This window comes from Dicentrarchus labrax, unplaced genomic scaffold (genome assembly GCF_905237075.1).
Source record: "Dicentrarchus labrax unplaced genomic scaffold, dlabrax2021, whole genome shotgun sequence".
NCBI lineage: Eukaryota > Metazoa > Chordata > Actinopteri > Moronidae > Dicentrarchus > Dicentrarchus labrax.
This window is the reverse complement of record NW_026136719.1, coordinates 21,084,187-21,105,027: the sequence shown is the minus strand read 5'-3', so window position 1 is coordinate 21,105,027 and position 20,841 is coordinate 21,084,187. Positions and strand designations below refer to the sequence as shown.

Genomic DNA, 20,841 nt, shown 5'->3' with positions numbered 1-20,841 from the left:
AATATAGCAATATGAACAGTTATTTCTATACATAAATACATAAACGTATACAACCAGGAAATAATTCTGCAGTGCATATTTTGAATTTGCATCTGGGGGAACGTAAACATCGGCAACGAGATAGTGATGATAATATGGCTTCACCTTCACATAAAAATAAATCGTGTCCACTTATCCACTTATACTGCGTTTGACCACAAGCATCATCAATTTTAATGCAGCTTCTCCTCCTATGTACTATATTCTCAGTCCTGTTTTTGTTTTGTGACTTTTTCATTTTTTCCAGCCAAATACAACAATTAAAGGCGCTTTCTTACTTGCTGTCAGGAGGTTGGCATCATGTCTTTCAGTGTGCGCAAGTGGAACATGTCTGTGCACACATACCACCGAATGTAGTATGTATAGAAGCACGTCCGCAAGTATGATCAACACTGAACACCATCATCAGGTTAAACAGTTAATTTGTCCAATACTTGCAAAACTGACATTCCCATCAGCCTCTGTTGTACTTTGTATTTGTTTGTATTTTGTGCTGATTAGCAAGTGTTAGCAGGCAAGCTAACACTAAAACTAAGATGGTTAACATGGTAAACATTATACCTGTTTAGCATCAGCATCTTGGCATGCTGACATAAGCGTTTAGTTCAAAGCACCACTGTGTGTAAGTACAGCCTCACAGAGAAGCTAGCATGACTGTTGGCTCTTAAAAGGAGGGTTGTCAGTGAGTGATGTATGAGGTGGATGCTCTCTTGTTTGTTCAGATTCTGAGCAACATCAAATTACAGCATTTTGGGAGAAAATGTGAGAGGAGTCATCGTTTCACCTCAACCACAACACCGCTTGTTAACACATCAGCAAACTGCCATCAAACCAGCTGTTATAGAGGGTAATTGTCATTATTATATGGTGATTAACATATGTTCTAGTAAGTTAACAAGTACCTTTAGATTAAAGTGTTGTTATGTAAAAACCTCCCAATCTGTGTTTTTTCCTTTCTGACAGGATGAGCTTCAGGAGAGCAGAGGAAAACCTAGTAAACACATTTGGAAATACAGTTACTGTATTTCCAAATGTGTTTAATAGGTCATTCTCAAATCACTCTTGGAGGACCTTTTTGTCTAAAGGAACTGCTGTATTTATGCAATGATGCCTCTTTATTCGTCAAAACTGTTGTTGCATTCAGATAGACTTGCAAAGAAGAAGGCCTGTTTGTTTTCTTGGTTCTCTCTCTCTCTCTCTCTCTCTCTCTCTCTCTCTCTCTCTCTCTCTCTCTCTTTCTGTGTGTGTATGTGTGTGTCTACACACACAAAGAAGGAATCTTGGCGACAGTAATGGCTCTGTTATTTTGCTGTTGTTTTAGTGGATTTTACAGAGGCACGCACCAAAGTGACACAGGCCTCCAAAAATACACTGAGCCATAGTGACCAAATATAACCCTTCTGTATTTACAGCAGAGTCTATAAATATAAACTGCTTTCTTTTGCCGAGGCCAAAACACAGAGGGAACAACTCCCAGACTGCTCTGTGTGTGTGAGTAACCAGTGCACTCTAGACTCCTGCCTGATGTAGTAGCTAGTGGAAATGGACAGTGAGAAAGAGGGGAGGTGATTAAAGAAGGGAGGTAGTAGTGGAAAAAAAGAGGAAACTGGACAAAGAAGAAAAAGCACATAAGAAACACTGACTTTTAGCTTTATTTTGGTAACCTAAAATGTGTTGGTTCTACCTTGTTCGATCTCTCATCGCCTATACTAAACCAACAACCTGGTCTGAAGCTGACTGTGAACGTGTACCTTTGTTCTTGGAGTTTGAGAATTAAAATGCAACAGTAAAAACACAATTATAAGTTAGTTTTTCTTTAGATGCCATTCTGCACACTCACCACCTTGACAATGACAGTGATTACTTTCCAAAGTTTGCATGTGGTGGAGTGCTGTTCTTGTTTATTTAGTTTATTTAGTTTATTTAGTTAAGTACTCATGTAAATTCTTTGTGGGATTGATCAGTCACGTTGGATTCATACAGAAAGAACAATTTGGGCTCTGGAAACTGTAACTACTTTCCTGGAAATAACTACATAAATTGGCACTAATTATAAAGAAAATAGGAATTTAATTGAAAGAACAGCTCAATTTAAACCCAACCAAATATTAGTTAATCAGTCATTTATTACTGGAAAACTTTATTCTCCAATGTTGATTTGTTTTCTTCAACAGCTTAAGACAAAGGTGTGGCCTTTCTCTTCACCACCATGTCAACATCAGCACAGTGTGTTTGGTTCCAGTGGTGAGTCGGAGCTTTCTGTCACTCCCTTCTTCTCCTCCTCCAATCAACTCCCTCCATCCCTTATCTCATCCTCCTTTATGTCTCTCCACCTCCACACATCTCTCCCTCTCGCTCTTTTGCCTATCGCCTACCTCCATCTCCCTCCCCTCCACAGCCCCCTCCTCCTCCTCCTCCTCCTCCTCCTCCTCTCTCTGTCTGTCCTTCAATGAATGCTCTCTGACTAGTGGAACATATGCTGCTGGTTGTTCAATACCCTCCCTCTGAGCGGGGGCGCATCCATGCATGTGTGTGTGTGTGTGTGTGTGAAGGAGACAGAGAGTGTCGTGGGTGTGTGTTTGTGTGTCTGTCCTTGTGTGAATACGAGTGTGTGTGTGTGTGTGTGTGTGTGTGTGTGTGTGTGTGTGTGTGTGTTCATTGAAACATATGCCTCCTGTTGCACATCGGCCATCTGTTCCTTGAATGGACTGATGGAGTGCTGCTGTAACCATGGCGATAGGCCATTCAGTCAAATAGCCCGTCAAACAACCCCTGGCTCTGTGTGTGTGTGTGTGTGTGTGTGTGTGTGTGTGTGTGTGTGTGTGTGTATTTGTATGTGTTTATGTTTAGGAATTGACTGGCAGAGTGGAGGAATTCCAACATGTTGATGAAATGAGGTTGACCCTTCAAGGCGACCTGCTCCTACGTTATCCCATTTCTACTTTGGTCTCCACGTTCACACAGATTTTTTTTTATACTGTAGCTGACTGAGGACATTGTCTCCAGGAGACCTACTAACCCAGCCAGACATTTACAAACAGAATGAAAACAATTAAATTGATCGACAGATGGAAATATGTTGGCCGTTTTTAAGGTGAATGAGAGAAACTGAATTTGTTTTCTATTGTATTCAGATTAGTTATAATTTGTTTAATTAGTTAAAGTAATTTTTAATTTGAGCTAAAAATATGTTGCTTGTCAGGTTTCCATTTGATGTCCATACATGGCTCACGTAGCCCTTATAGAAACCATGTGTTTTGTTTTGTTTTGTTTGGGTTTTTTTTTTTGGTTTCTTAAAGACGCTCTGGAAACGTTAAGTTAGGTTAGGTTTAACTTTAATCACATTAAAATTTAATATCACAATTTACACTAAAAACAGACACATAAACACACACACACACACACACACACACACACACACACACACACACACACACACACACACACACACACACACAAACAAACGGCAGCAGGGCAACAGTGAAAATGAATATTGAGTTTCAACTGTCTCTAACCATTGGTCTATTCATCTGCACCCTTAGTCAGACCATTCAGCAGCCCCACCCTCACACACACACACACACACACACACACACACACACACACACACACACTGGCCCCACCTACCCACTACACACACACACACACACACACGCACACGCACACACACACACACACACACACACACACACACACACACATACCCTGCTCCACCCAGTGTGGTGGCCTGCTGGCCATATGTCAGCCCATCTCCTCTGAGACACCTCTCTTGGGACCCCTACTTCTTTTGTATATATGTATGTATGTGTGTGTGTGTGTTTGTGTGTGCACACACTGTAATGTGTTTGCACGTGTGTCTCCCTTCTCAAGGAATGTGACAAGGAGGGAGTCCACGCAAGAGGAAGTTGGAGGAGTATCACAACCAGGTAAATTGGCAAATAAATATTTAAAACTAGTTAATTGATATCCAAACAAGTGAAAACCACACCCACCTCAAACTTATTTTGCGGTAACACAGAAAGGTGAGTCGTCTGGTCTGGGTTCAACCCCTGACCCAAAGGACACATTAAAATGTTGAGCTCAAAACAAGCACCAGAGCGTCCAACAAAGTAGCCTACAACTAGACAACGCAACAGATTTACAAGGCCTTCATTTCTTTACTGGTATTATTATAGTTCCTCACTTACCAAACCAAATTCTAACACATACCTTAGGATTTTAGGACATGTCATGTTCAAGGCAGTTATCTTTTGTCAACCCTAGTGCTCAGACAGACACTGGTGGTGGTAACTTGTGCACTGATTCCTCTGGAACCAAAAAGCAACCAGAAACTGCCGACCCTCTAGAAACTAGAGAAATGCTCTTCACCCATACATGCTCTGCCACACTAAAGTGAAAACTGTTAAGTTTGGCTGAGCCGTTTTCTCTCCGGACAATGTCCAGAGTATAAAGTCAGGACATGATGACTGTGACTGAGATTGAGATGACTCTGTGGAGATTAACCAGCTCTTATCCGTACCCTACAAATGGGATGCATGAAATTAAAACCTGAAATGAGGCTATACTCACCAGGCTTGAAAACCAAACTTCACCCCAACATAAACAACAGTTTAAATATTTTTAAATTCTGGTCTTTCTGGTGAGGACACAAACTATTTTCTGCTGTGAGTTTCAGAAGTAAAAACAGTAGATTTGTTTTAATGTGAACCTGCTGAAACCAGTGGGCCCCTGTGGCGTGTTTGTCTGCAGGGCATCACTGACATTAATTTCCTGAGACATGACGGTAAACTCAAAATTTGGGTTTCAACGAGTTGTCATAGTGGCGTCTCTGTGTGTGCGTGTGTCTGTCTGTCTGATTGTAGACACATTAATGAGTGTGTGAACACAGTAAGTCAAACACAGAATAAAAAAAATAAAAAATCCCCACCAATACCCACAACGTTTTTAAGAGCAGTGTGGTCTCAGTCCCAAATGAATTCTTCTTAAATATGAGGGCAGTATTCCTGAAGGTGGAGCTATAGCCACTGTCTAAATATTCAGTTAAAAATGATCTATAAGTGGCATTGAATGTTGTATGATTATGTAAGCCCAGCTCTTTTATGTACCACAACCAAGAGGAAGCTACATTATACCTGCATAACATGAGCATGTTAGCATTGTCATTGTGAGCATGCTGATGTTAACATTTAGCTCCAAGGACTGCTGTATCAGAGCCATGTCATTATAGTCTGCAGAGATGACCATTGACAGTATATAATGGACAGAGCTTCCGGGACGGTGAAGTGAAGGCGACGGGGAAGTGTACTGCATGTTATCTAATGGCCAGCAGGGGGCAGCTCCATTGGCTGCAATAAAACACAGATACCATGCTTATGCAGAAATAAACTCAGTTAACAGTTTCCTAATGAGTTTATGGTCTTAATCTCTAGTCTTCATCCATACAGAGTGTAATTTAGTAAATTATGGTCCAATGTAGAGTAAACTAGATGATAAAGCAGGGTATGCTGTAGGGCAGCTACCTTGTAATTGACATTCTCAGTGAGTCTGTCCAGCTCAACACACCAAACTCAGATCAAACTGTCAAATTAGGTAGTGCTGATCAAAAATGAATCAAGATTCTGTTACTTTGTTGACTATTTCTCTCTTAAAATCATTTCAGAAACATATTTTAGTGTACTGTTTAGCTGTAATACGAAATTGTGTGTGACCAGGCAAGCTACCATAGTTTCCTGTTAGGAATAAGTCAAAATTACGCAACCAATGAGCTCACAGTACGTCACCTCCACTGGCTCCGACAAACCGTCATGGCATTATGGTACTCCGCAAACCAATGTGTGGCGTGACGATAGGTTCACACTTGGGGGTGACAGTTTGTAAATTGAGCTGTGGTCACTGGTCTGCACGGTTTTGATTATCCGTAGCAGGAAACAATGGCTTCAGAAAATATTTGATTCGTATTTGATCAGTACTGCCTAGTTTGACAGTTTGATGAGTTTTGTGCGGATGTTTTATCTTTCGACTGACTCACAGAGAATGATTTCCATACCCTGCTTCATCTTCTATTCTACTCTAAATCCATTCTGTGTAGACATGGACGGAGGACTGAAGCCGCTGCTGCTCTGCTAACATGCTGCTCGTATTAGAGATGGGGCGAAGAACTCAGACATATGTAGCTCAGAGTAGAAATATTGCTTCTTCAGTTGAGGTGGTTCAGGCATCTAAAGCAGGATGTGAAGGTATTCTGTGCATGTGGAAGGAGAGGCTGACCCAGAACACGTTTGGCCACGGGATTACATTTCCCATCTGGCCTGGGAACTGGGAACAGAATGTGGCTAAAGAGAAGGCCACCTGGGCTACCTTACTTGGACTGCTGCCACTGCTCTGGATAGTAAGAACACATGGTAAATGGATGGATGGATGATACATATCAGCTCAGTAACATGAGTTATTGGGCATAATTCATGTTTAATATAGCAAGATGATCATGCTGGGATTGTATGAAGCTCAGATTGGTTTTATTAGAAGTTACAGACTAACTATAAACATGTATTTTAGTCATTTTAAAGGCTGTAAGGAGATGTTTTACAGACGTAACATAAAAGAAGCGGTGTGTGTAAAGGCATCCAAAGATATTTCAGTTTCTGGGTAGTGCAGCATTAAAAAAACACACAGGGATCCCCTCTTTACAACAGTGTGGGACTAACTGCGTCCTGGTTGTTTGGCAGCTGAGACTCATTCCATGTTGTGGTGTTTTATGTTTGAGCCCAAATTATGATCTGGGTTTAATGTCAACCACCTAAATTCTTTCCAATTTCGCTGGTCTCTCACCACTGTCTCCACTATCAGACATGTCTTAAATATACAGTTACATTTTCCATAAGAAATACTTTTGTTGTTATTAGTGTTAATACTGATTGGTTGTCATTGAGAACAGCCATGCCGTGTATTGCTCATCCCACAAGACAAGAGACAATTGTTTCCTGATTTATGAGACAGAAAGAGAGAATTTATGTTTTGTTTCACCCGTCAACAACAGTGGGGGAAAAAGATACTTAATGTCTGTGTTTTTTAGTCAGTCTGTTTGTCAGCTGTGTGCCTGTTTTGTGGGTATGTGACCTGTATGTAAGTGTGTGTTAGTGGATGAAGGAGACCTGAAGAAGGCTTTAGTCTTTGTGTTTGGATGTGAGTGTGTGTACATATGGGAAACAGGTTTAACTCAACTTGTACAAATGTTCTGTGCAATCACCAGAAAATCTGTTGCAGAGGGAGCATAATTCACAGAAGACCAGGTGGATTTTAGGGTTAAGTATATAAGGGCCAGCTCAGGCTGAAACTATTGGATTTGTAAATGGTTGTTGAGTGATTTACTTTCTGTCCTACTTATTCTGGATAACAGACCTCACTGTCAACCGTTTTGACTTTTCTTCAGTTGAAAGTTGTCGTTGTAAATATCCTTCAAGACGGGCAGTTTCTTCAGGACAGTATGAATCTGTAACTGAATCAGGGTCAGCAGCAGCTTTCCACTAACTGTAACATGCACAAGCACTCTGACATGATGTCTCTGTGAGATCCAAATATTTAACTACCATTTTAACTTTTGAACACCTGAATTTCTCAAAATCAAATTTGTGGACATTGTAGAGTAATGAAGCTACTTTTTACAAAATCAGCAGACAGCCTTATCTTTATTGGTAATTTTGGTTTCGTGATTTTGAACCCAAAACACTTTCACACTGCTTCTCAGATGCTTCGCCGTCTTGATTATCAGCACGCCTATGCTCGCTAGTGTCCTCCATTTTATTTATTAGCTTACTGGTAGGTTAATGGCACATGAAACAGGTCAAGCTGACTGTGAATTTTAGGAACGTCCTCTGCTGGACCGCAAGTCAAACTGTCAAACTGCTACAAACAGCCTTTTGTGCTGTAAATATTCTAACAGGTCTTTACAATATATATATATATATATATATATATATATATATATATAGATGAATTGTAGCAATATTGCTGCGTTCCCTGATCTCTTATCTTATTATAAGAAAGAGATAAACAGCCAAAACAAAAAAAGATCCACGTTGCAATTAATTGGAATCATCCTTTTAAGACAAATCAAGAAGTATTTCCTTTATGTCCTGCAGGTCTGATTCTCAGTCCGATTGTACTATTTGTTTCTTGGCTCTGTCTTGAGCAGATCTAAAGTTATCTTTGGACAGATGACGCTGATGGGGCACAATATATCTCTGTGTATGCAGGGGGTGAAATATTGTGCAACAACAATTGAATTGAAAATATTCAGCAAACACAGCATTGCGGACCACAGTATCGTCATCTAGTTATGGTTAACCGAGACGTCTCTCTGCATTCTGTATGTAAGCATGCAAACTATAGTTGTGTAGCACATCTGGTTGTGTGTGTTTGTTCGTGAGCGTTTAGCTGCAAACTCTCAGAGCCTCAGACCACGCATCAATTTTGTTGTTTATTTCTTTCTTTTTGTCTTGAGGTCTTCTTTTGTTTTGTTTGCTCTTTTCTGAGATCAGTCTCACCACTTTCGCCCTCTTTTTTAATCTCCTCATCTTCTTTCTGCTTCTTTTCTATTCTGTCTTTATTAAGTAGATCTGATTTGTGGCATTTAGTGCAGTTCTACAGTCCTGACAACTGTGCAGAGACATCAGAAGTCCCCCTCCCCACAACTATAAAGTCTTTCGTTCTGCTTAGAGCAAAGAGGTTTAGATAATTTATTCTCCACTGGGTCAAGAAAGGAATGTTTGTCTATGTGTACCTGTCTGTCTGTTAGTATATTATTGACTGGCCATCCACAAAAACCCATGAGGTTAAATGACACATGGGTTATAACATTCAAACCCTGCACACACACACACACACACACACACACACACACACACACACACACACACACACACACACACACAGTACTGTCAGATTCTTTACATAGACTAAATTTTAGGTCAGTAGTTACCTGTATTTACTTCGTTTATGTAAATTTCTTTAAACCCTGAGCCACAGTGTGCGTGCAGTGTGTGTTGACACAGTGACTGCTTCCATCTGCAGCTATTTTGTGTTCATCCTAATGATGAAAAAAACACACATTGTTTTGTCTCTCACTGTGAGACAGTCATCTTCACAGATGTCTGTGGGGTTTCACTCCCACAATTGCAATCCACAGTATATGTGAGTGTGAGACTGTGGTGGGTATCTTTTGACGATGCTGGAAGAATAACGTAATATCAAAAATCAAGTCCAGAATTTATAGGGAAAGTATAGAAAGGAAGAGTATTTATTGAAGAATTGGCTCTTTTTAATCAAAATTTTAAATAAACAATGGCTCAAATGACTTTGTGTATGTGACATGGGGCACAGAAAAAGTTAATATAAGTTTAAATAACTGATACATTAACACGTAATAAGAATGTATGGTCCAAGTCCAAAGAGGTCTATCCATTACATATACTGCAAAATAACTCTTGCAGATCACAATTTGCAGATAAATTGTATAAAATAAAATGTAATTGTATTATGAATGGGTATACAAATGTATTTTAAGTACCAGTGCCTTAAAATAGGAATTAAAGTATTAAACATGTCCCCCCCCTCTGGATTTGACTCAAACAATATTGTGCATCCAAAATTTAGATACTCTTAAATAGAGTATTTGGTATCAGCCCTTCCTGCCCCTTAATGGTGCCAATTAACTGAGATTTGACAAAAACTGAATTATAAAGATGTTCCTCTTGATATTCTGTATTCTGAAAGTGATGAATGTTTACAATATTGAGTCTATGTGCTGCAATATAGTTCTTCTGAGCCCTACAAGATCAGAGGAGTAACAGCACACATGGATTTTGTTTTGCTGCGGATTCTCCCTTTAACTAGATCATCAGTTGCATGCTCATGCTCCCCCCCCCGCTGCTGGAAACTACCGTGCCTGTTCCACTTCTCAATGGCATTCCTGTGTTAATGCATGAATCATGACACTTTGACTCTGTGCTTCTCTTTCTTCCTTTCCCTCACTCTCATTCATATTGTTTACCCTCTTTCTCTCTCTCACTCTCTTTCTCTCGGTAACGGTTTAACCCTCCGCAGATGACTTTGTGTGGTGACTTCCTCTGAAGTGCAGATGGGTCACACGCATGACGACCAGGTTAACAAGCAGGCAGGTTTGGTAGGTGGGGATAAGAGGGCCTTGGTCAAAGGTCAGGATAACAGGGAAATCCCAGAGCTCAATGCAGCACCACTCATCCTCCTGTGGGATGAATACTTCAGAAATCTGCTTTGATCTGCAGCTTGTCCACAGTGCTTCTGCTTCAACAGGTGACAAAGGACTGTCTTCTGGTGATGATCTCTTTTTAACTTATGCATACAGTATATGATCCACCCTGTTTGTGCCACACCATGAAACAGGTGGTTTTTATACAACAGGAAACAGCTCAGTAAAAGGCATGCACACATAATAAGACCCATAACATGTGCACACAGCGTTTAGACATACATTTTATGTCTTGTTTTGTGATACTCTGTCAACTTCTGAAGATGTCAAAAGCACAAATGTCCTTGTGTTATCATTATGTGTGAGATCTGATAGAAACAGAAGACATGAGCTGAGACAGAGCACTGACTTTCAGTCTGTACAACTTAAAGTGTATCTGTTCATTACCTTGGAGGAAATCCATTATCTGATAACAATGCTGTCTAATCTATGTTGCCAGTCCTTAAGCTAACTGAGTTGTGAAGTGAACACAATAGTCAATGAAATACAATGATGTGCATCATTGTCAGAGAAAAAATGGAAAAACAGCAGTTTAACTGGTCTCTTAAAGTCTGTCGCACCACGGTGGCGTCTTCCTTGGTGTAAATCACAGTCATGGCTGTAAATGCCCGACTGGCGACTCTTTGATCACAGTGCAAAAAATGGGAGAGAGGCTGTCTACGTTTTGCTGGTGAGCTGCACCCCAGGTGTTTCCAGGTCATTTTTTTCCAACTGAACCGAAGAGCACCTTTGTGGGAATTTAGAAGACAACATTGACTGCCGACTGAATACAACACTACGCACAGTAGTGGTTGCAAACATGTCATTTTCAAATGCATTTTTTAATTTGGGACACACACACACACACACACACACACACACACACACACACACACACACACACACACACACACACCACACACACCACACACACTCTCTGTGTGTGGTTGGGGAAACAGCACACTAAAAAAAAGCTGATAGCTCTTCAGCAGGTACATGCCACCTCACCCTGCTCTTTGATAAGCACAGACACTTCCCTTTAACAAGGGACTGACAAACACACACACAAACACACACACACACACACACACACACACACACACACACACACACACACACACACACACACACACACACACACACACACTCGACCACCCCTCTCTCAGCCCTGTCACACAGTTATCCTTTGTAGCTGTGTCCAAACCAAGCTAGCAGCTTTGAAAATACATCATTTTGGTCTTCAGTCCACATTTAGCTAGTGTTTTTCCACACACACCAATGGAGTATTTCAGTAAGTCCTCTCCAGCTTTCTATTGACTCTCAAAATGGAGAGCAGCAGACCCATAGAAAGGTAGCAAAGCTGTTTCTGATCAATTCATTAAAAGCTGCTGGGTGTGATGCTTTTGTTGTTTGCTGACTGAAAGAAGAAGAATGAAGAGATTTAACTGTTGTTCAGAAGTTTCACTATGGATGGCTAACACTACCTGAAATTCTTGAATCTTGAATCTTGAAAATATTGATGTGGATGCAAGTTTTCTCATGTTTACAACATTTTTAGATGAATCCGCCTTGGCCTGTGTGTCTACTTTATCTGTATGATTATGCATGTGTGCAAAAGATAAAGAGATCTAGACTTAATGAAAGAGGGAGAACTATGCTCACACCCAGAAGATGAGTAAGATGCCTCACAGAAGCCTTAAATAGTTCAAATGAGTCCCAGTATCTCTTTAGCATGTATCCGTCAGAAGGAACAGGATGTGTGTGTGTGTGTGTGTGTGTGTGTGTGTGTGTGTGTGTGTGTGTGTGTGTGTGTGTGTGTGTGTTTCTCTGTGAGAGAGTTTACAGGACACAAATTAGCAGCATGGAGTCTTGTCATGCGTCTTCTGTGAGAGAGTTGGCAGTTTAACTGGCCTCCTGAGCTTCTTACCTCTTCCAAGATGTCCACATGATTATCATACATGTCTAATATGCCAGGGTTCAAAACAAGCCTCTAGTCACTTTGACCAATTTTTAGACTGAAATTATGCCTGGGTTATGTGAGATAAAAATAAAACCCTGTCCGGGGTAATTTTATACAACCTTAAGAACAACATACATATTCCTTTAAACTTGTTCACACAGCGGCACATCCTGCACTGATAATGTCACAGTGGGCATGTGTGTGTGATCAAACCTGTCATCATTGGACTGGAAAGATGTCTCAAACAGCAGTTAAACAATGTGACAATGAACCGCTCCATTGAAAACATTGGAACATTTTTTCACAAACAGTAAAAAGAGAACCATTTATTGTGCGGGCATGTTTGTGAGAAAAGGTCACATTTCCACACCAGCAATTCAGTTTGACAAAGAAAATGCCTGTCATAACAGTAGACTGATCATTCCTGTGGTTTTTCATGTTTTAGCCCATTAGTTAAGAATCTCATGTAATTTGCATGAGGGCCAAACATTTTCCAAAGCGTACCGTAAGTTTCAGACTGATTTTCTACCCTCCAGGCATCCATTTAACAGTTCACTTGTTTGATGCAGTTGCTTGAAGGACAGATTTATTGTCTTTGCTGATGCATTTAAGACACTCTGACATGCAAGATAGGTGAGTGTACTGTCGAACAGCAACTTTTTAATGCAATCAACGATGAAATTTACATTATCATTGGACACAACAATATAAAACAGAATCCATGTTGGTTTTTGTTTGACAACATAGCTTGTGCAACGGTTTTTGGCAGTTGGCAGATTTCAGATGATGTTGGAGCTCCTGTGATTCCTTTCTCAGCTGCATTTGGTTAAACCAAATCAAGAAGATTTAAAGTACTTTCTGTGATGTATTACCTATCTCAAAAGCACCAATGAACGTGAACCAGCTGCTGCAGATCTAAAAACTTATGATGTGCTCTGGAAAACAGTTGACTTTAATAAAGTATTCAGTAATGGGCTAAAACTTGCAAAGCCTGCGGTATGTTCCTTTAATGTGCACCGTGGATTTGTAGTATGAATGTCTGTGTGTATTAGGGGGTTAGTTACAGGATCATCTCCTACCGTCAATGAGGTGTGAACCCCAGACTTCTCACGTCCCACCAACCCCCACCTTTACACCAGCCCAGGTGTCAAAGCCCCCACCGAGGTGACACTTATCACTGGTCTGGGAAAGAGCTGCTCTGCAACAACACACACAAAGACACACAGATACCACAGGATGACTTGGGTTGGAAAATGTCTCTCCTTCTCACCAGATATTGAGGTCTATAGATTATCAGGTCTAGACAAGAATGATAAAATGAGTGTGTTTCCTTGACTATGCAGAGATTTGGTAACAGTGAGAGTAGCACTGATTCTGGGATTGTCTTTTAGGTTTTCCAACTGTCTCAAGTCCGTCTATTAAACTGCCCTTTGAAAGATTTCGGCTCTACTCTTCACTGATCTGCATTATCTGGCTCACTAGCTGGCTCAGCATGTCGGGCCTCGTCTCGAATACTAACACCGACACACACTCACTCACAGATTTATCTATGACTACCTGCCCGGGGTCTGTTTTTAGGCAGTGTATCTTGCCCTGTTCTCCCTCCTCCTTTCCTCTGAAGATAAATGTGTCACTCACGCTGCAGAGGATGTGTGTGTGTATGTGTGTGGAGACGATTTGGGATGTTGAGTCACCAACTAAGGGCAGATAACACAGCAGACAGACAAACACCCAAAACCATTCATTTTTGTCTAATTCATGTCAGACTTACTAAATACACACAAAATAAACAGTTATACTTTGTTATTATGACCTCAATAGCAACTTTTGTTTGAGTTGTGCAGGTTCACCACGCAACAGAATACTTCAACAGGACATAGAGGACAAACACGACTACAGAATATAAACATTTGTGGAGGACAGTAGCCAAATGGTTGCAGAAGTGACCCTGCGACCAGAGGGTCAGTGGTTCAGATTCCTGGACTGCCTGGAAAGTGACTGAGACACAACAACTGCCATCAAGAAGGTGCTACACTACCAGTCACTGCAGATGCTAAGATGCTGCAGACAACATGCAACTGTCAAGTGTTGTCAACCCCGCTTGTAGCTCTGCTGCTCTGGGCTGCTTTCAAATGATTTTTGCTGATTGTTTTGGTGTGTGGGACAGTCTGGTGGAGGCCCTGTGGCTCCCTCTAGGCAAACTGTTTGCATACATGTTAGCAAAATGTGCATGATATGTTCATATGGTGTGTCAAAGCTTGTTGCTGTGAGTTTGTTGTGGAGCCAACTTTGTGCCAGCTTGACTACAAACTATTCTGTATTATCTCAAAAACAATTGCTAAATCTAAGCTTCTATTAAACATCCCAAACAACCTCAGTTATTATATTAGATTAGGATATTGTGTGTCTCTTGAGGTCTCACATACATACAACAATGGTTACATTTCTTCTAAAAAATGATCATCTTGTGTGTCTGGCCTTCATTTTTAACTGGAAAGCAGCTGAGTTTTTCCAACCTGGTATTTTATCGCTATATGATTTATTTCTATTCACCTGACAAACAGAAGCCATGCAGCTTTCCTTTGCTGCTGCTGCCAAATGGTTTCCCTGATGAGCTCTGGAGTCACATAAAGTGGGAAAACTTGTTGCTGCAGCTCATGAAGGAAGATAAAGGCTCCGCTGCTCTCTTGTGGTTCCCTACTGTCTGCTGACAGGCAGTCTGCCACCGTCACTGCAGGAGTAAGATGCTGGGCTGCTGAAAATGTTCATGTGTTAGCGGGTTCAGTTGCCTAATATGCCAACACAGGAAAAGCACATTTTCTCAGAACAGGGATATCACCTCCCTCTGTGTTCATTTTTTCGTTTACTATCTGAAAGCAGACTTTTATACAGTCTGAACTGCAAAGATTTCTCTATAAAATTAGTTTTTCCTTTGTCTGGAAGCAAGACTGGAGTGGTGTTTTACAAAGTTTCACTGTTGCTCTCTTTTTGGAGATGGTTCAAATATTCATCCCAGTGTTTACCCAAACGTCCTAATAGAGGTTTTGTGAAGCTTTTATTGCAGGATTTCTTCTTCTTCTTCTTCTTCTTCTTCTTCTTCTTCTTCTTCTTCAGTGCCTTCATCCCATTTTTAATTCTCAAAATTTTTGTGACCTCTGCAATTACAGAGCCGTCATTTTGTCATGTGAAATACAGTCTAGAGCAAAAAAGGAGCCACAGACAAACTGTACAGGGAACTACAGAGATAGTCATATACTGTATTAAAACAAATCAAACAAATATAAATACCTCAACAGAGATCTACTATGATGTCTGCACAATAAACATGAAAAAGGAGGCACCATCAGTTTTTAAATAAAGGCTGTGACTGTTTGTCCTAAGTTGTTTCTCTGTCAGCAACAAGACGACAACGCTGTTTGTGAGTCAGAATGGAATAAAACTGTTAAGTATCGCTTGTGCTGTCTATATAATTTGTGTTTTCCCATTAAATGAAGGTGTCTTGACTTTCTGGATCCCAGTAATAACAGATTGCCACCTCTTGTAGACCCTGTGTAAGTAGTCTAGTCAGTTGTACTGTAATTGTCACTGCAACTGGGTGTGCCATCACTTGTGACATCCCTGTGATAATAACTGATGTCCTTGTAATTGGTGTTATCCATTGTGCTGTCCCTGTAATCTGTCCTGTCCCACACGAGGGATCCTCCAGGTGACACTTTGACTGCCTCCAGCAGAGACGACGTCCCAAGTCGCCGTCGTGGCCTTCACATGTAAATGAAATCAGATGCAGTGATGTAAGTATTCATCACACCTGCCCAGAGTCTCCACTTGGTTAACATTTAAAAACTATTCAAATTAGCCTTCATTTAAATTCTGGCCTTTGATGATCATACATCGAGAGCAACGTAAAACAGTAGTCAAAATCCTTGTATGTGTGCACATACCTGGGCCAAGAAAAGTCATTGTGATATGTTATCCCAAACCAGATGATCATAAACTCAGTGTAATGGACTGCTAACTATCTAAATATAAATGAATAAAATATGGGTTAGTACAGACAGGGTTTACATTTCAATTCATTCATAACTGTGGCTATTTTAATACAAATATAATACATAAAAAGTCAACTTATATCTTTCATAAGAGGGACACTCTTGACAGCAGCTTACACATAGAATAAACCATGCAACTGCACACTGCACTCTTATGATTTATTATGATCTTTTGGCAAACAATTGGATTTTTCAAGGATTTTTACTTTATGTATACAAAACATGCAGTTAAAAAGCCATCCAGCACCTGATAGCAATTATGTTAATTATGAAGTTTGTACCATAACCAGCACTTCTGGAGTGTGTTTACCACTACTATGTTTCAGTTGCATAGACAAAAATATGTTTAAACCAAAAAGATGCTTACAGGGAGGAAAAGAAAGAATAAAATACTATAATCCCAAAAGATTATGGACAATGATAACCCAGCAGCCTACTATCATTTCTAGCCCCTAAAAGGAGAGGGCCATTAAGATTATTTTTATGTTCAGGACAGTATTATGTGTCCTTAAAGCTCCCCCAGAACCAGGGGTTGTGTTTTATTGAACCACATCAACGGTTCACAGCCAATAACAGAGCAAATACGCCACCTAGTGCAGGCAGACAGGAAGCACAGCTCACTGCTGAATACATGAATACAAATGACAGTGCTAAGAATCATATGACTATTTTAGGTCTATTTGTAAGTTAGTTGATCTGAACATAGATTCTGATATTGTTTTTGAATTTAACATTTTCAAACGTGGTGTGGTAACAGGTGAAAATGGTCGATTAAATCATTTAATGTAGAACAAGTATGTACAGTAAGATACAGTGATTGTTGTAGGTCTTAATATGTTCACAATTTGTATTTTGTTTATGTTTATGTGCCACTCGTTGCTGTTTTAAATCATACAATATGGTCCTATCTACTGTAATTTAATATAATGCATGGTAAAATCTAAATGTTATTTTTTATTCACTTTTCCAAACAAAAAAAAAATCTGCTTATTAATTCAGCGACAGCCTACCCTTAAAAAAAAGAGAGAGAGAGAAAAAAACTTTTATTTTGAATTAATGGAGCTTCGTACTTCCTTCTTCGAGGACGACGAACCTCGCTCGTTGTCTGCCGACGAAAGGACTTCGCGATGAAGTAAACAAACATAAAAAAACCCCAAAATGAATACAGTCGAGAAGAAGCTGGCGGACTTGATCCGCGAACACCCGAATCTGTACGACCAGTCGCGGCGGGACTACAAAGACAACCTGAAGGGCCACCTGTCGTGGAGAGAGATCGCAGACAACATGGGAAAGTCTGAGGAGGAGGTGAAGCTCAAATGGAAAAATCTACGCGACAAGTTCTGTAAAGCGAAGAAGCGAATGGCCAAGAGAAACTTCCCCCTGCTGACAGACGACGAGAACCCGGTGGAGAGGCCCGTCCCGGTGCTGTACAACCAGCTGGCCTGGCTCAGCTCCTATGTCAAACCCAGACCCGGAGCCGGAACGGGAGAGACCGACGAGGTGTGTGTGTGTGTGTGTGTGTGTGTGTGTGTGCACCTGTCTGTTGTTCAACGTGGATTCACAGTTTTTATCCAACTATTTATTTTAACCTGGCCCTGTGGAGATATAATCACTGCTAACAATAAGCTAGCTACAATCCTATTTATTCTGTGATTAATCTTTATATACTTATATACAGTTTAGCTTTATGCTTAGATAAATATATATTCAGAACAATATACCCCTAAGGATAATTACATTGGGGTTTTTTAAAGGCTAAAACGCATGAAAACATCACCAGCATCAACATTCAATGTACTGTCAATGCATTATTGACATCTCACAGGATATCCGGGTTTAGTTTTCAAAATAAAAGCAATGGACATAGTCAACGACCAATTTAGGTGGGACCACTGACAGTGTAGAGGGTGGGACACAGCCAAACATGACAAAACCCACCGCAGTGCCACTGTTTATCAAAGCAGATATTCAAAACGCTTAAAGTAACCAATGTTATGTAAAGTAGTAGAGCCTGACATACTGGATTCTTTAGGCTGAAAGAGATATTGATATTTCATAGTTTAAAATTATATATGTCAGATGTTCCAACATAAATGCACAACATAAACATACATTTTTGATACCGCACGTAAGACTTATACTAATCTTGAGCGAGAGTAACTGAAAACAACTTTGGGGTGTGCACAGTCGTTACATTTTGTTATTAAAGAGTTGTAATATGTTTACCGCACTGGACAATTTACAAATGCAAAATTGTATTTGTTTTACACTCTCTAGTAGACAAATTGTTGTGTATAAATTACCTCAAATGTAATATCATTTATAATAAATATCTTTGGCTGTTCCTAAATTTGTTGTTGCTTATTAGCCAATACCATATATATATATAATAAGCTAGTATTGGCCCATAATATCCACCTGACAATCAGTCAGGCTCTAAAGTAGTAAAATAGTAATAATATGAAATACTGTAAAATACAATATGATACAAAATTGCTTATTTTTAAATTATTATTATTATTTTTTAAATAATAAAATAATTATTTCCATCAGTCAACTTGCAAGAAAGTATGAACCCAGTCAATCCTGTCAACCTGTTTTTGTAATAAGGTTATAAGGGACTTTAATATGTTCGGCTGTGACCCCCCAAATAAATTGAAGCCTGTTATTAGTGTTGTTGTCTGTGTGAACCAGTAATGCTAAATTCTGTTTTAATGCCACACAGGGAAACGGAAGTGGTGATGACCTGGAGAAAGATCGAGATAAAGACGAGAAGCACTGTCCCCTGCCCGTCGTCAGTACTAGCTTTTCTCTTGCGGAGCCCTGTCCAAACAGCCATCAGGAGATCGGAGTCTCTCTGAAACGTAAAAGGCAAACCACCACAGAAACTGAGATAAGTTCTGCAGACGCCCTCACCAACCTCAGAGATGAAGATGAACTGTTTCTGCTTAGCCTTCTGCCCTCGCTGAAGAGGCTTACCATTAAAAAAAGAATGGAGGTGCGGATGAAATTCCAGCAAGTGCTTTATGCTGCAGAGTTTGAGGACTAAAGGGCTCATTACATGGCAATAAAAAAACTGTTATTGTATGAGTACAATTCTTCAAGCATGCAACCTGTAAATATATTTTTTTAGCCATTATAACTTGTTAATATTTATTTTTGGATCACCTCCGCTATTAAACATATCAATATGTAGATCTCTATAATTTACTGTTATCACAGTTGTCCATCAAGAACTTTGTCTCTTGGTTTGAAAACAGAGAAGTGTCTCTTATTTTGAATGTAGGTGAAGGAGCCACCCTTTTGTTACTAGTTATAAATTAAAGTAAACATAGAGTTGTTAGTTCATTAGGTACATATGCCGGAAATGTTATGCAATCAAACACAACGGCACAATAATAACCTTTTTAAAGCTCAACAAATTTTTGAGGCAGTATTTTGTCATGTTATTGTATCAGACTGTATTACATTGAAGGATATGTTTTAATATAAATGTAATTTGAGAACGGAATGCACAAATACCACAATTACACAATATTATTACTGCTTAACATTTAACCTGTCTTTCACTGCTCATTGTCAAGGTTGCCAGTTAAACCCCTGACCTGGGGTACAGTTGTTTTTTTACCAATGTAGCTAGAAATTGGAGAAGTTTGGAAATTTCATCCAAATTAGCTCCAAGAAGAAGAATTCCAAGAATTATTCTGTTCTTTATTGCTGCCTCCTTCATTTCAAAAGATTTTTGTAGATTAGACAGAGCTCACTGAATGTACATAAATATCTCTCCTTTATCTTTCTGAAAGGAGACATTTGTACTGTATATTTTTTGCAAATAAATATTTTCATTTTCCTGAAAACTTTGTTGGTCTATATTTTTCAAAAAGGGAATCTGTTCAAATCAAAGAGTAGCTTCTGCTAAAATGCGATGTACAGAAATCACATAATGTCCAAATTCTCATCACAAATCGTAACTTTCTAGTATTTTGATTGAGAAAAACACACTAGAGAGTACGTATGTAAAGAGAGAGTATGTACTTTTATGGTGATAAACGGGTGATTTGGGCCAGTAAGTATTTGTTTTTCTCAGTGTACAAAAACCTTGTCCTTTGTTTTGCTGCTCATTCTTTGTTCTTTGTGGGTTAATAGGAAAGTATTTGTAGAATCAGCCTTATCTTATGTTTCACTGAGAGTACTTTCTAGCTGCAGTGATACTATTTCATTGTCTTAGCTGCAAAGTCATTCACTTCTCCACACATACACCAATCTCTGGTCCGTCCCAACAAGAACCTCCCTTTCTTCAATCCTTAGTCAGCGATTGGTCGATAACGACAGGCTTGACCCTCCTCTGTTGCAGAAAGCACTGCTCACCAACATTTGTCATTCATGACTTCATGTATTCCATTCATATGAACAGTGTATTATGCTATTGTGTGGGTGGGGTGTATTTATGAGCATAAGTCAGTGCCCCTCTTGCTTTACTCTCTCCCTGCGGCTGTGTTTGTATTTTGTCTGTCAACACGCTGCTCCCC

The 20,841-nt window shown here is 39.8% G+C and overlaps 1 protein-coding gene and 1 long non-coding RNA gene across 2 annotated transcripts; one reads left to right on the top strand and one right to left on the bottom strand.

Moving 5' to 3' along the window:
- Positions 1-15,557: 15,557 nt before the first annotated feature.
- LOC127351733 (uncharacterized) lies at positions 15,558-17,502 on the bottom strand. Its single transcript, XR_007880940.1, has 3 exons — positions 17,383-17,502; positions 16,205-16,282; positions 15,558-16,022 (listed from the first exon to the last, which is right to left on the bottom strand). It is a non-coding gene; the product is annotated as an uncharacterized LOC127351733 (long non-coding RNA).
- Positions 17,381-20,169, top strand: LOC127351730 (uncharacterized). Its single transcript, XM_051379577.1, has 2 exons — positions 17,381-17,812; positions 19,038-20,169. The coding sequence occupies exons 1-2, from the start codon at positions 17,471-17,473 to the stop codon at positions 19,359-19,361; spliced, it is 666 nt and encodes a 221-aa protein (XP_051235537.1). The 5' UTR covers positions 17,381-17,470; the 3' UTR covers positions 19,362-20,169.
- Positions 20,170-20,841: the final 672 nt, after the last annotated feature.